Source organism: Nematolebias whitei, chromosome 9 (assembly GCF_014905685.2).
Source record: "Nematolebias whitei isolate Nwh7 chromosome 9, NemWhi1, whole genome shotgun sequence".
Classification (NCBI taxonomy): domain Eukaryota; kingdom Metazoa; phylum Chordata; class Actinopteri; order Cyprinodontiformes; family Rivulidae; genus Nematolebias; species Nematolebias whitei.
This window is the reverse complement of record NC_056506.1, coordinates 6,610,990-6,623,772: the sequence shown is the minus strand read 5'-3', so window position 1 is coordinate 6,623,772 and position 12,783 is coordinate 6,610,990. Positions and strand designations below refer to the sequence as shown.

The window sequence follows — 12,783 nt, the reverse complement described above, 5'->3', positions numbered from 1 at the left end:
TGCTCAATAATCCAGGTATACAACTGTAGTGAACTAAGCCTGAGGTCAAATCCTGACCTTAAGGACCTTATGGGACAGAAACTGTCATTTCATTGATTTGAATCCAGAAATACAGGTTGACCCATCCTGAGACTTTCTTTCTTGAATTGATCAAGTGAAAGAACATTATTTTCTATTATCATTACTATTTTACAAATGTTTGATAATCAAAGTGTTTTTAGTTCAAACCATTTTTAGATGTTGCAGTGAACTAATCATTTTTAAATCAACTGTGTAATAATGATTTTAATCCTCATGCAAAGTAGAAATCATGTTAAGTTCTGTTACAGAGTAATTATGCATTTTCTGATTTTCTGTCTTTGAATGAGCAAGTGTAAGCTGGTCCAAGGTTGGAGTCAAACGCAAACAAGTTGTTGGAACGAACTGTCATGTTTTTAAAATCCTCTCAGACGTAAATATAGAGGCTGGCACCTGTTTTCCCCCAACTCGTCTAAATATTCCTCTCGTCTGTCTGAAAAACATTTTCAATCTGTTCCATAACATTCTTGCTGTTTTTCTGACTCCTAGTGACCTCTTACGTCACAAAAACACACCCCTGTCTGGTCGAAACGACCAATCAGGAAACTCCCAAATGAACCGGAAATAGAGCTCTTTAAATGTCGGTACTTCCTAGTTCAAGTCAGTCGCTTCAGGCTCCGGCTTCAGTCGTTGCAGCTCCAGTGCTGGGAAAACGGGAAAATCCCGACATGATCCAGAGCTCTTCGAGTCTTGGGGATTATGACATCTTCCACCTCTGAGTGGAACTCTGACGGACTCCACTCATGTGAGTCCACCGAGAGGTGAACCTGTGTCGGACGGAATACTGTCGCTACTTCGGACGATTCACAGCTGTTCCTACGGAGACGCTGAAAGGGTGCGTTAAATGGAACTCCGTACCAGTGGAGACGACATCTCCAGGTAAAAGAGTTGATTTATATCACCTAAGTGTACCGGGGAAGAAGCTGGGAACTCACCGGAGAGTGCCGTTCTGATGCCGACACACATTTCCCTCATCCATCTTTTTCTCTCAACTTAAACTTCAATTTCCATCTTTAAACTCTTCTTTTTGCTAGAAATCATTCCAGATATTTTAGAAATGTCTGTGTAAAGTTTTCAACCATCGCCGTATGGTTAATCAAATTGTACAGCTTGCAAAATTAGCCATGTTGTTATTTTCATATTTTGCCAAATTAATGTAAATGTGTGATGTTAAACTTTGATTCTGTAAATAAATGACGCATTCATTTGATGGGTCAAAGAAAACTAACGTCTCACGTTACGTTTTAATAATTCAATGCACGACATTATACAGTCCAGAAAAATGAAAGAATCCGTTTAATTTATGAATATATATACAGCATATGTTCATCTACACAATCCAACATTTTTCAGTCAGGTCATCTGGACAGAAAACTGGTTTGTTCCACTTTGGAGTAAGCTGTTGGGTGAAGAATCCGTTTTGTTTTGTATTTCCTTGACTGATGAAGCCTTCCAGATCGAAGGTGAAACGTTTCAGCACAAAAAAAAAAGAAGAAACTGTCCAGATGGCCTGATTGAAAATGTTGGCTAGTGACATGATGCAACTCTTGGTCTGGTTAGGCTATTTTAAGCTGAAGCAAGTTGGTAAATCATTTCCTGGTTTGCAGTGACGATAAACGACTTTATCTGATCAGATTAAATAACTTCTTTCAACCAAAATCCAAAGTAAACTTTATTAAAATAGTCAAACTTTGTCTAAATTCATGCACGCATAAAACTGAAATAATTCCTGTTCAAAGAGTCAATTTAGTCTTAGATAAGAGAACTAAGCCTTGATTAATTCAATATTATTGTTTGTTTATTATTGTTGTTGATTTTAGTTTGATTATTTTTGAAATAAAACTTCAAAGACAACTTTGGTCTCTCATTCAGATGAATATTCATTTGTTCTGGTAAAGAACTCCCTGTAAATAACAGATTCTACTTCAGTGACTGATTCTGATCATTAAAGGGTGAATAATTTAATTAAGTTGTTGTTGGTCAGTAAACTGACCAGCTGGTGCTCCACTTTAACAGGAGCTAAATAAATAAAATAAATGTAGTGGAGGGAAGTGGAGAAAGTGTCACCTTCTTCCTCCATCTCACATCCTTATTGCTACAGTACTCACTGTGTGAGTTTGGGCACTGGGACCAGGCATGTTGTTTTCCACAGAGCAGGAACCACCCTCATGCTCAGGCTCGGGTGAAAAATGTGCCAAAAAACATCACACAGCTGAGCCGCACATCCTTTCAGGAGTTTGGGGCTCAATCCAGCTGGACCTGCAGACTTGCTTGGATGTAAACGGCTGAGCTCCATCCTCACAGCCTCTCTACTGATGGTGATTGGAGGCTCTGATGGTGGAGGGGGAGGGGTGTTAGGTAAATGGTAAATGGATTGCATTTATATATCACCTTTCTATCTGATCAAGATAATCAAAGCGCTTTACACTACAATCTGTGCTTCATTTACCCATTCATACAGCACTCTACATCTCTACAAAGCGAATTGAACAAATCATTCTAAAGAGACTAATCAGAGCTTTATCACATTCATACACCGATGGGACACACATCAGAGGCAATGAGGGGTTCAGTGTCTTGCCAATGGACACTTTGGCATGTGACTGCTGGTGGATTCAAACCCCCAACTTGTATTGGAGGACAACTGCTCTAACCACTCAGCCACATTTGCTCAGGCGAAGGGTGTTGCAGCTGGGGTCCATTATGTTGTTGCTGATGAGGAGGGGAGGGTTTGTCTAAGGGGTGTGGTGACTCCCTGAAAGGTGTAGGATGAGGTGTGAGTGGGGGCAGAGCAGTCTATAAACCCAAATTACAAAACTGCAAATTACAAATTATAAACCCAATTACAAAATGAATAAAAACTCTAACACAAATGACCAACATGACAAAAATGATTTTTAAATTAACTTTATAATACAGTTTAATTTGAAATACAAGCCAACATCTGATCAACATATTGTGCAGTAACAAGTGTTTGAGGCTCTACCTCTCACAAACTGACGGGCAGGGAGCGACAGACACAGGTGTGTGATTTCCATTGCAGTCATAATGGCAACATCTTTACCATTTCTTTAGCTTTTTGTTCTTTTCACAATTCTACACTTCTTACATCAAAATTTCAGTTTTTAATTGAGCTTAGATTTGTATAAAGTTATGTTGGATTCATGAGTAGCAGATGAATCAGCACCCTTCAGCCTTTCTGTAGAAATGTTCTCGTTCATCAAACCAACCAGCTATTAAAGTCTTTCCCGTGTTTAAGCTGTAGCATGAATCAATGTTCACAATGCCCTTGCATTTATAATTATTGTACATGCAAATTACTTTTCATAATGTGATCTTTATATTATTTTACAATACTTTTACTGCATCTAAACATTCATTTTTATGCAGTTTTTTAAGACTTGCAAAGTTTTCTTTATTAAATAAAAGTTTGGTGGAGCAGATCCATCCATCCATTATCTTTTACCTGCTTCTTCCATTTTGGGTCACGGGGGTCGCTGGTACCCATGTCCAGCAAAAACTGTGCAAGGGGCGGGGTACACCCTGAACAGGTCTCCAGTCCATCATAGGGACACATAGAGACAAACGAGACAAACAATCATTCTCTCTCTCGCTCTCTCACCTAAGGACAATTTAGAGTTACCAATCAGCCTAACATACATTTTTGGTCTGTGGGAGGAAACCGGAGTACCCGGAGAAAACCCACGCATGCACGGAGAGAACATGCAAACTCCAGCCAGAAAGGCCCCCGGACCGGGATTTGAACCAGGGACCTGCTCTACCAGTTGCGCCACCGTGCTGCTCTGGTGGAGCAGATGTTTTGTTAATAAGGGAAATGTACTAATTCCATAAACAAGCATACAAAGAACAATAGTACAAATATAAAATTATATTAAACAGTCGGCGTAATGTCACAGGTAAACTTTCATTGGAAAAAATAAATGAAGTTCTTTTACTTGATAAATGGCAAGAATTTTTTTTTTTAATGTTTTTTAAACAAACAGCCATCATGTTAATAACATCAGTATTTAATCTACAGTCATTGTTTCATGACCTGAAAATCAGGATTTTATCTATCTGAATGGATAAAACTAAAATTATCTGTAAAAATTGCGGGGTGTGAATCCTTTTGTGCTCCTCTGTCATGTGGGGTTCCTCAGGGCTCAAGTTTAGGGCCTTTGCTTTTTTCTTTGTATCTACTTCCTCTAGGATCAATATTTAGAAAACATGGCATCTCCTTTAATTTCTACGCTGATGATTGCCAAATTTATGTGCCTTTAAGGCGAATTGATGCTTGGTCCATTAAACGTCTATCGTGTCTCAAGGATCTTAACGCTTGGATGGCCCTAAACTTTGTGCATTTTAATGAAAAAAAGACTGAGGTACTTGTTTTTAGACCTAATGGAGCATGTCTGAACCCTCCAGTTGACTTAGGTCGTTTTCACACCAGATAGTCCGGTAGACTCGGTTCAGGACCAATATTCATGAGCTTTTGTTTACATTTGAGCTGGTGAGTTTGCATTCACACTGCACTGTGCAGTCGAGCCAACCTGTTGAACCAACCTGCTCCCCCGCTCGCCTGTGGGGGCGCTGCACCAAGAACTACTGAAAGAAACAACACAAAACCTCTGAAGACACGTCTTCTTCTTCTTCTGTAAATAAAAATAAAAACGAAGTGGCATCAAGTTTTAGCAGTTTTAGGAGTTATATTTTATCATTTTTCAAAAATGGACTTAGCATGAGCAGAAGATGAGACAGAAGACCATGGAGAATATTGTTTTTCACACAAGGCAGCTGACGGCTCCATATAAGGTCAGAGAAATTCGTGTTTGTTTACCCTGCGGAGCGGCCCGGTCTGTTTACATTCACACTACATTCGAACCGCGCTGGAGTTCGCTTCTACCGGACCGAGACCTAGGTTTTAGCCCGGGCCAGAGTTCGCGTTTTTGTTCCGTGACAGAGTTCGATGGCGTGTTCACACCTCCCTAAACGAACCGGACTTTCTAGGAAAACGAGCTGGAGTTCGATTAAAGCGGACTAAACAGGACTGATTATATGCACCCTGAGACCCCTGGCAATTGTATGTAAAGTCCACAGTTACAAACATTGGTTTTAAGATGGACAGTGATTTTAAAGTCGACAGTCAAATAAGGGCCACAATAAAGTCTAGTTTTTATCATTGAAGAAAAATAGCAAAGATAAAATCTATTTTTTCAAGGCAACTGAAACAGTAATCCATGCTTTCATTTCAGTATGGCGGGCTTACTGTAATTCTCCCTATCTAGGAGTCAGCCAGTCCTCACTTACACCTCTGCAGCTGGTACAAAATGCTGCTGCACGTCTTAACAAGAACACGTAAAACAGAGCACATTACTCCTGTCATGGCTTCTCTCCACTGGCTGCCCGTATATTTTAGAGTTCATTTTAAAATTATTTTGTTTGTTTTTAAGGTTTTAAACAGCCTTGCTCTGCCTTATTTAACAGAGGTTCTCCACCACTACACTCCCCCTCGATCACTCAGGTCCTCTGACCAGCTGCTTCTGGTCATTCCCAAGTGTAAGCGGAAGCTCAAAGGAGACAGGGCCTTCTCTGTTAGTGCCCCGAAGTTATGGAACACTCTGCCATTGCACATTCGACAGGCCCCTTCACTGTCCACGTTTAAAACCCATCTGAAAACTTGTTTTTACTCACTGACCTTCAACCCAACTGAGACTTGATTTTACTTCATTTTTATTGGTATCGATTTTATCTGTTTAACTCTGTGTTTTATTGTGTTTGGAAATGAGTTTTTAATTCATTATTGTGTGCTTAGCTTTGTCACTTTACAAAGTATTTTATGCTTCTTTTATCTTATTATTACTGATGTTCAGGACTTTTTTCAGCTGTGGCTGGTGTTAATGTGCTTTATAAATAAAGTTGTTGTTGATGGGTTGATTGTTGATGGCTTGAACTGATCTGAAGCAGAAGTTTCCTGATTCTAAGAGGGATTTAAAAGAGGCAGACTGGTCAGTGACCACCAATACAAGTCCTGAGTTTGACTAAAATTGTTGTAAAGTGAAACAACAAAGCAACAATCTTACTAGTTGTTTGACCATTTAAACATGATTTTTAGGGTGATTGAAAATGTTAAGATCATGTCTACTAAATATAATTAGGACAAACCATTTCAAAATGCAATAAATCAAAGTGTTTTTTTTTTTTTACAACAATCAAAAGGTCAGTGAGTTTTATGTGTGTTTAATACTGAGTGTGTGGTGTCCTCTGTGATGTGGTTTTAGTGCTGTGGCTGCTGAAGCTAATTTGTGTTTGCAGACAGGGAATCTTTTTCACCATCAACCTTTTGAAGTGACTTTGGAATTTCTTTCCGAGAAATGTGTAAAACACAGGACTGATACAGCAGTACAAGTAAGCTATATTCCGGCTCACGTAAAAAGCATAATCTAAGTTGTCTGAGTCAGAACAGGATTCTTCTTCCACGCTCGTCTGAGAGATGAGAATTGCTCGAATGAGGCTGACAACATTGAAAGGTGTCCAACAGACAAAAAAGGTGAAGATGATGATGAAAATAAGCTTAATGGCCCGGCATTTCCCTTTCATGCTGGTGGAGAGGATGCGCAACGTGATGCTGATGTAGCAGTATGTCACAATGATCAAAGGGATGAGGAAGAAGAGCAAGAACTGCTGATAATCACTGACCAGGCGCCAGAGTTTCATGGTACTGGCTGATAATCCAGACATTTCACACAAGATGCCATCTGCTGGGCTTTTCCACACATTTCGAAGAAACAGCTCTTTCACGCTCGCCACAATACTGACGCACCAAACTACCACAGAAGAAATGATGGCGTACACCTTTTTACGGCTCTTCGTAGCTGCCACGGCATGCACCACTGCTAGGTATCGGTCGAAGGTCATGAGCGTGAGGAATAGGATGGAACTGTAGAAACCAATAAAGTAGGCACTACTGACCATTTTACACAGAGCAGGGCCAAAAATCCACTCAGACAGATGATAGATGGCCAAGAAGGGCAGACTTGAGGCAAACAGAAGATTTGAGAGGACCAAATTCAGCAGGAAGATGTTTGTCACCGTGGTGAGCTTCTCGTACTTGTAGATGATGAGGAGGACGAGTCCATTTCCCAAGAAGCTCAGGAGGAAATTGATGTAGTAGAACACTGGAATGAATTTTGCACCAAACTGATTGACAGTTTTTTTTGTGCAGAGCTTAACTGTTTCACTGACCACATAACTTGGGTCTGTGGAGTTAGCCGTTTCATTGAGCAGATACAGGAAGAGCTGATACTGATAGTCATCATCACCCATGGCTGAGATTTGACCTGTGGAAAACATTACAGTAAGAGCCATGTTAGCTTGCACAAAATATTAAATTAGGCAGTAAGAAGCTGAAAAGAGCACATTAATACTGACAGTAAAGTAACCAAAAAGATGAAATAATAATAATTATGCATTTTATTTGGTAGTGCCTTTCAAGACACCCAAGGACACTTCACAACATTAAAAACACAAAATAAAACAATATTAAATTAGCAAAAAGATTGCTGAAATCTAGCTGAGAATGCAAAACAAAAACAAAAAGAAAGGCTGAAAATAGTTGAAAGATATGACGGAGCTTTAGGGGCACGCTAAAAAAAATTACATTGCCACACTAAGAAAATTATTTTTTTAAGCCATAAAATTACGAGAATAAAGTCGTAGTATTACGAGAATAAAGTCAAATAAAGTCTTAATATTACGAGGATAAAGTCGTACAAGCCTTCTTTTTTTTAATAGCTGTCGTTAATAATTTTTTTCCCATGAGTCGGATCCACAACGCGACCCGTCAATCAATCCAGTAGGCGTGTCAGCAAACGACCAATCCAAAGCTAAATGAGTCATAATATTATCCGAACTCCGACAGGATAAAGCAGGATTTACCGCATTTTAACTGTGGTAAAATGAAGAATGTATTTTAAACTTTATTGCTATTGATGCTCTTACTCAAAACGTGTTCCAATACTGCCACCTACTGTTGTGTTTTTGTATGCTGCTTTGGGGATGCATGTACGTGACAGCATTATGTCATGACTTTTGTTTTTGTTTGAAAACGGCGCTGAGTGAGTGAAACTGTGTGCATGCAGCGCTGTTACAGGTCTTCAATAAATATGCCAGAAAGAGGCTGAAGAGACATAGCGACTCACTTACAGGAGCGCTTAGATTGGTCATTTGCTGACACGCCTACTGGATTGATTGACAAGTCGCGTCGTGGATCCAACTCGTGGAATAAATAAATAAACGAAAGCTGTAAACAAATAATAAAGTCTCGTACGACTTTATTCTCGTAATTTTATGACTTTTAATTGGTTTTTTAATTAGCGTGGCTCTAAAGCTCCATACTAGAAAGAAGCTGGAATAAGCAGAAAGAGTGTAAAAGGAGCTTAAAAACTAAAAGAAGCATAAAAAATTTAATTAGAACACAGAATCTGAAATGAACTGAATGAAGCTGAAAAAAGCAGAACCAGAACAAAAACTTCCGTGAGCAGAAAAAAAATTTAAACGGCACAAAGGGTGTGGAGAGAGCTCGCTTCATTTTCAACAAGGGAAACGTTAGAAAAATATAAACGTTTCATAAAGTCAGAACTGAACGAATGTCATTCAGGAATGTCCTGAATGAGTTGAACATTTTAATATATGAAATAAGAAAATGGATCTCAATGTATCTCGAGGGTGAGGTTCTGCCTCGAGTGGAGGAGTTTAAGTATCTCAGGGTTTTGTTTACAAGTGAGGGAAGAATGGAGCGTGAGATTGACAAGACGGATTGGTGCAGCATTGCGGACTCAGTCTGTACTTGTCTGTTGTGGTGAAGAGGAAGCTGAGCTGTAAGGCAAAGCTCTCTGTTTACTGGTCAGTGTACGTTCCTACCCTCACCTATGGTCATGAACTCTTGGTAGTGACCGGAAAAATGAGCACTAGGCCTGTCACAATAACAAATTTTCATGGGCGATTAATTGTCTCAGAAATTATTGCGATAAATGATAATATTGTTTGAAATTTCATAATAATAAATTGTCAAAATTTAGAAGAAATGTTTATTTGTTTTGCATGTATTATCTTTTTTGACCACTTGATGGCAGTATAAGACAGTTTGAACCAAAGGATGGATAGTTGAGCAGCGTGTCTCTTTAAGAAAAATGGGAGGGAGGGCCCTTGATGTGACATGGGCTGACATGGTGACATGGCGTACGCTCGGTGATTTGAGCTCTTTAGCATAGCATTTTTCACACAAAGCTTTTAATAAAAAATCTGTAAACAAGTCTTCAGCTTCTTCTTGCAGAGAAAAACAACTTTTACACAAAGGCGTGGGTTTCAACCGTGAATTTTGGAGCTCGGCAAGACAGAGGTTTATTCCCGAGGTCGGCCTGTTAGCTTAGCATGTAGCTTAACTTCTCAGCTTAACTGCTTTTAACCATCCAAAAACGTGATTTTGGATGGTTAAAACAGATTTTAAAGAGAAAAGTGAAAGGGAGGGGCCAGTGAAGAGGACCGGAGTTGAGCCGTGTCTTCAGTAGAAAGAGAGAGACACGAAGAAATGATAAAGCCGATAAATGAAAATGAGGTCAATAATTTTCATTCATCATGCGATTAATTGATTTATTGTTTATCGTGACAGACCTAGAGATCACAAATACAGATGGTTGAAATGAGTTTCCTCTGCAGGGTAGCTGGACTCTCCCTTAGAGATAGGGTGAGAAGTTCAGTTATCCGGGAGAGACTCGGAGTAGAACCGTTACTCCTCCACATCGAGAGGAGCCAGTTGAGGTGGTTCGGGCATCTAGTTAGGATGCCCCCTGGGCTCCTCCCTAGGGAGGTGCCAACTGGGAGGAGATCCCGGGGAAGACCCAGGACATGCTGGAGAAACTACATCTTTAGTTTGGTCTGGGAACACCTTGGAGTTCTCCCAAAAAGAAGAAGGAAGAGGAGGCTGTGGAAAAAGATGTCTGGACCTCCCTGCTCAAGATGCTGCCCCCCGCGACCCAACTTCAGAACGATGGATGGATGGATCTCAATGTGTGAATGCCTTAAAACATTCAGATTATTAGAGAAAGGTGTTAGGATTAACAAGGCCTTATGGTATAGAATACTGGAACTGTTTATGGTTTTACATGTAATCCAAAAACAATTCAAGTACATGTGTGAATAATCCCTGCCACAAAATTAAACAAAACCTCGGATTTTGTAACAGTTCTAGTCATCACAGTGATTCATCTCCATTTTGTTATGTTATGTTGATTTTCTTTTTGTTTTTTTTCTCCAGTTGGGGAACAGAAACTGCTGATGGACCAATAATGAAAGTCCCAGTTCTTGTAACTAATGTGTAATACTGGCTCCCAGCATTCATTCTGGCTTACTCAACTCATTCTGTTGGAAACTGTTTGCGTGTCACTATGCTGACACAGAGTTTAAAGATGATTTAAGAGATTTCCAAATAATTCAACAAGTTAAACATTTTTAAAAGTATGTTACAAAAAAATAAAAATAAAAAATAAAGTCATAGGACCCATCTCCTGAATGAGCTGACCGTTTTCAAATATAAATCGCTAAAATTGCACAATGTATGCAGAAGTAGTTAGATTGCAAAATACCAAGAAAACAATAGTGTCAATGCTGGAACTGCATTCACACAATAGAAAAAAATGTCCAAACTCTATGATATCGTTGAAAATAGACGATGTGCAAAAACAAAGTGTAGAGATCATTTGTTGTTTTCAATTAGGCTGTTGAATGAGTTTATATCAAGTGATTTATTAAAGATGTTTGTAAAATCAACATCTGACCAACAAGTCAGAACATTTTTGTACTTTGCGTCCTATTTGTTTTGTGGATTAATAAGAAAAGGAGCAAGGAGATCAGAAGTAGAACAGAAAAGAAAAACAAAGTATTGAAAAGATAGAGTGTAGACAGGGCAACTTTTACAACAAATCAGAATCGAATAAGCTTTATTGTCATTGCACAGTTAAGTACAGCAAAATTACGTTCCGTACACTCGTCCTAAAGATGGACAGAAGTAAACAGGAGCTTAACCGTAACAGCATGACTTCATAAATTATGGATTATTATGGATTAGTGATCAATCTCAAGGCTTTAATTTTCTTTTTTTTTTTTTTTTTAGCAAATAATGAAAGTGACAAAATAAAACACTGATGGTACTCATTTTGTTAGGATTGTTAGTCAACACATTTTATATGATTTTTAATCTTTATTAAATTAAAATATTACATTAAAATAAATCTAATTTCTTTAAAGAAACACATCTCCAAAGGTACAAGATCCCAATAACTCCTGTGCTGAAACACCTTGATCTTTTTTGTAACAGTTTTAACTTTTTCATTCATGTGAGGAAAACTCACTATATATTGCATTCTTAAATAGCCCCTCCAGTTAACTCCTAATATTTATATTTTTAAAAGGCCTAACATATTAATCCAGTGTTCAGGTTGAACTTACCTGTGCTACTCTGCAGTGGACAGTGGTCAACACAAGAAATGGCACTAAAAGGATTGAGACATGTCCATGTCCCTGACTGCTAACTGTGAGGTCACCGTTTTAGAGGGCTGTCCAACAGCCAAACACGCTGCACCATGCATGAGTGTGTGCCATTTTTATGGCCGTCAAAACGTGGAGTAATTCAAACTTTGGTGGGGTTTTTTTTTTACTTTTTATTTCTCTTTTTAGATCTGTCAAACTAAATTATACCAACTGAATTAGTTGCATAGGCAATGGTTTAAAAAAAATAAATTAAAAAAATAAATAAATTAAAAAAAAAATAACAATAATAATAATAATAATAATAATAATTATTATTATTATTATATATATATATATATATATATATATATATATATATATATATATATAGTGAGTGGTTAGCTGCTTAGGACGACATATTTTGTTAACAGCAGAAAATATTACCGTCTTGAAGATTGAATTCTTCTTAAACTAAACAAACAACAAAGTAATAATGGGCCACTATAATTTCTAAAGGCAATGATTTTGTGATGTACTTGGGATGACTGGAACTCGAAGACTGACGGCCCATTGGAGGCGCAGCCGCCATCTAAGATGGATCCCTCTCGTGTCCCAGTTTGTACTGAGTCATGGACTGAGGAAGACAGATGTTCGCACGGTTTGCTTAGTTAGAAATGGCAGAGATTGTGTTATAATACAGAACCCTGGCTGTCACACAAAAGATCTGTGCTTTTATAATGAAGTACTTTGATTAATGCTCCTAAACAAAGACAGACTTATAGCTCATTATTAAATATATACATTTTCTATTTTAATAAAAAAAAACTGTTTGATTGCTTATTTGAATTTATACTGTCTCGTGCAGTCAATCCTGAGCTTTCTGTGCACACCAACAATAAGTTCTCCTAATATGAATTTCAGTAATTGGAAATATATGTAGGCTTGGTTAAAAAAGAAAAGGCTTAGTTGTTTTTGTCATTTGCTATGTCAGTTTAACAGTCCCTTAATCACATTAGTTGAGAAAAACTATGTTAGCCTGCCATAATTGCTCTATTGCATAAGGCTGCAACAAAGGTTTTATAGCCTATTAAATAACCACCATGACGGATATAATTATGACTGTTTGATGATGACACAATTGATGGTGTATGTTTTTATGTTTGGTATTCAGAATACCAAACA

At 38.3% G+C, this 12,783-nt stretch overlaps 1 protein-coding gene across 1 annotated transcript; it reads right to left on the bottom strand.

The window, feature by feature from the left end:
• Positions 1-6,315: 6,315 nt before the first annotated feature.
• Positions 6,316-7,401, bottom strand: ccr12a (chemokine (C-C motif) receptor 12a). Its single transcript, XM_037681456.1, has one exon. It carries the CDS (start codon positions 7,399-7,401, stop codon positions 6,316-6,318), a length of 1,086 nt encoding a protein of 361 aa, XP_037537384.1.
• Between the last annotated feature and the right edge of the window lie 5,382 nt (positions 7,402-12,783).

Coding starts and splice junctions, on each gene's coding strand:
- ccr12a (XM_037681456.1), bottom strand. CDS start 7,401: ATGGGTGATGATGACTATCAGTATCAGCTCTTCCTGTATCTGCTCAAT.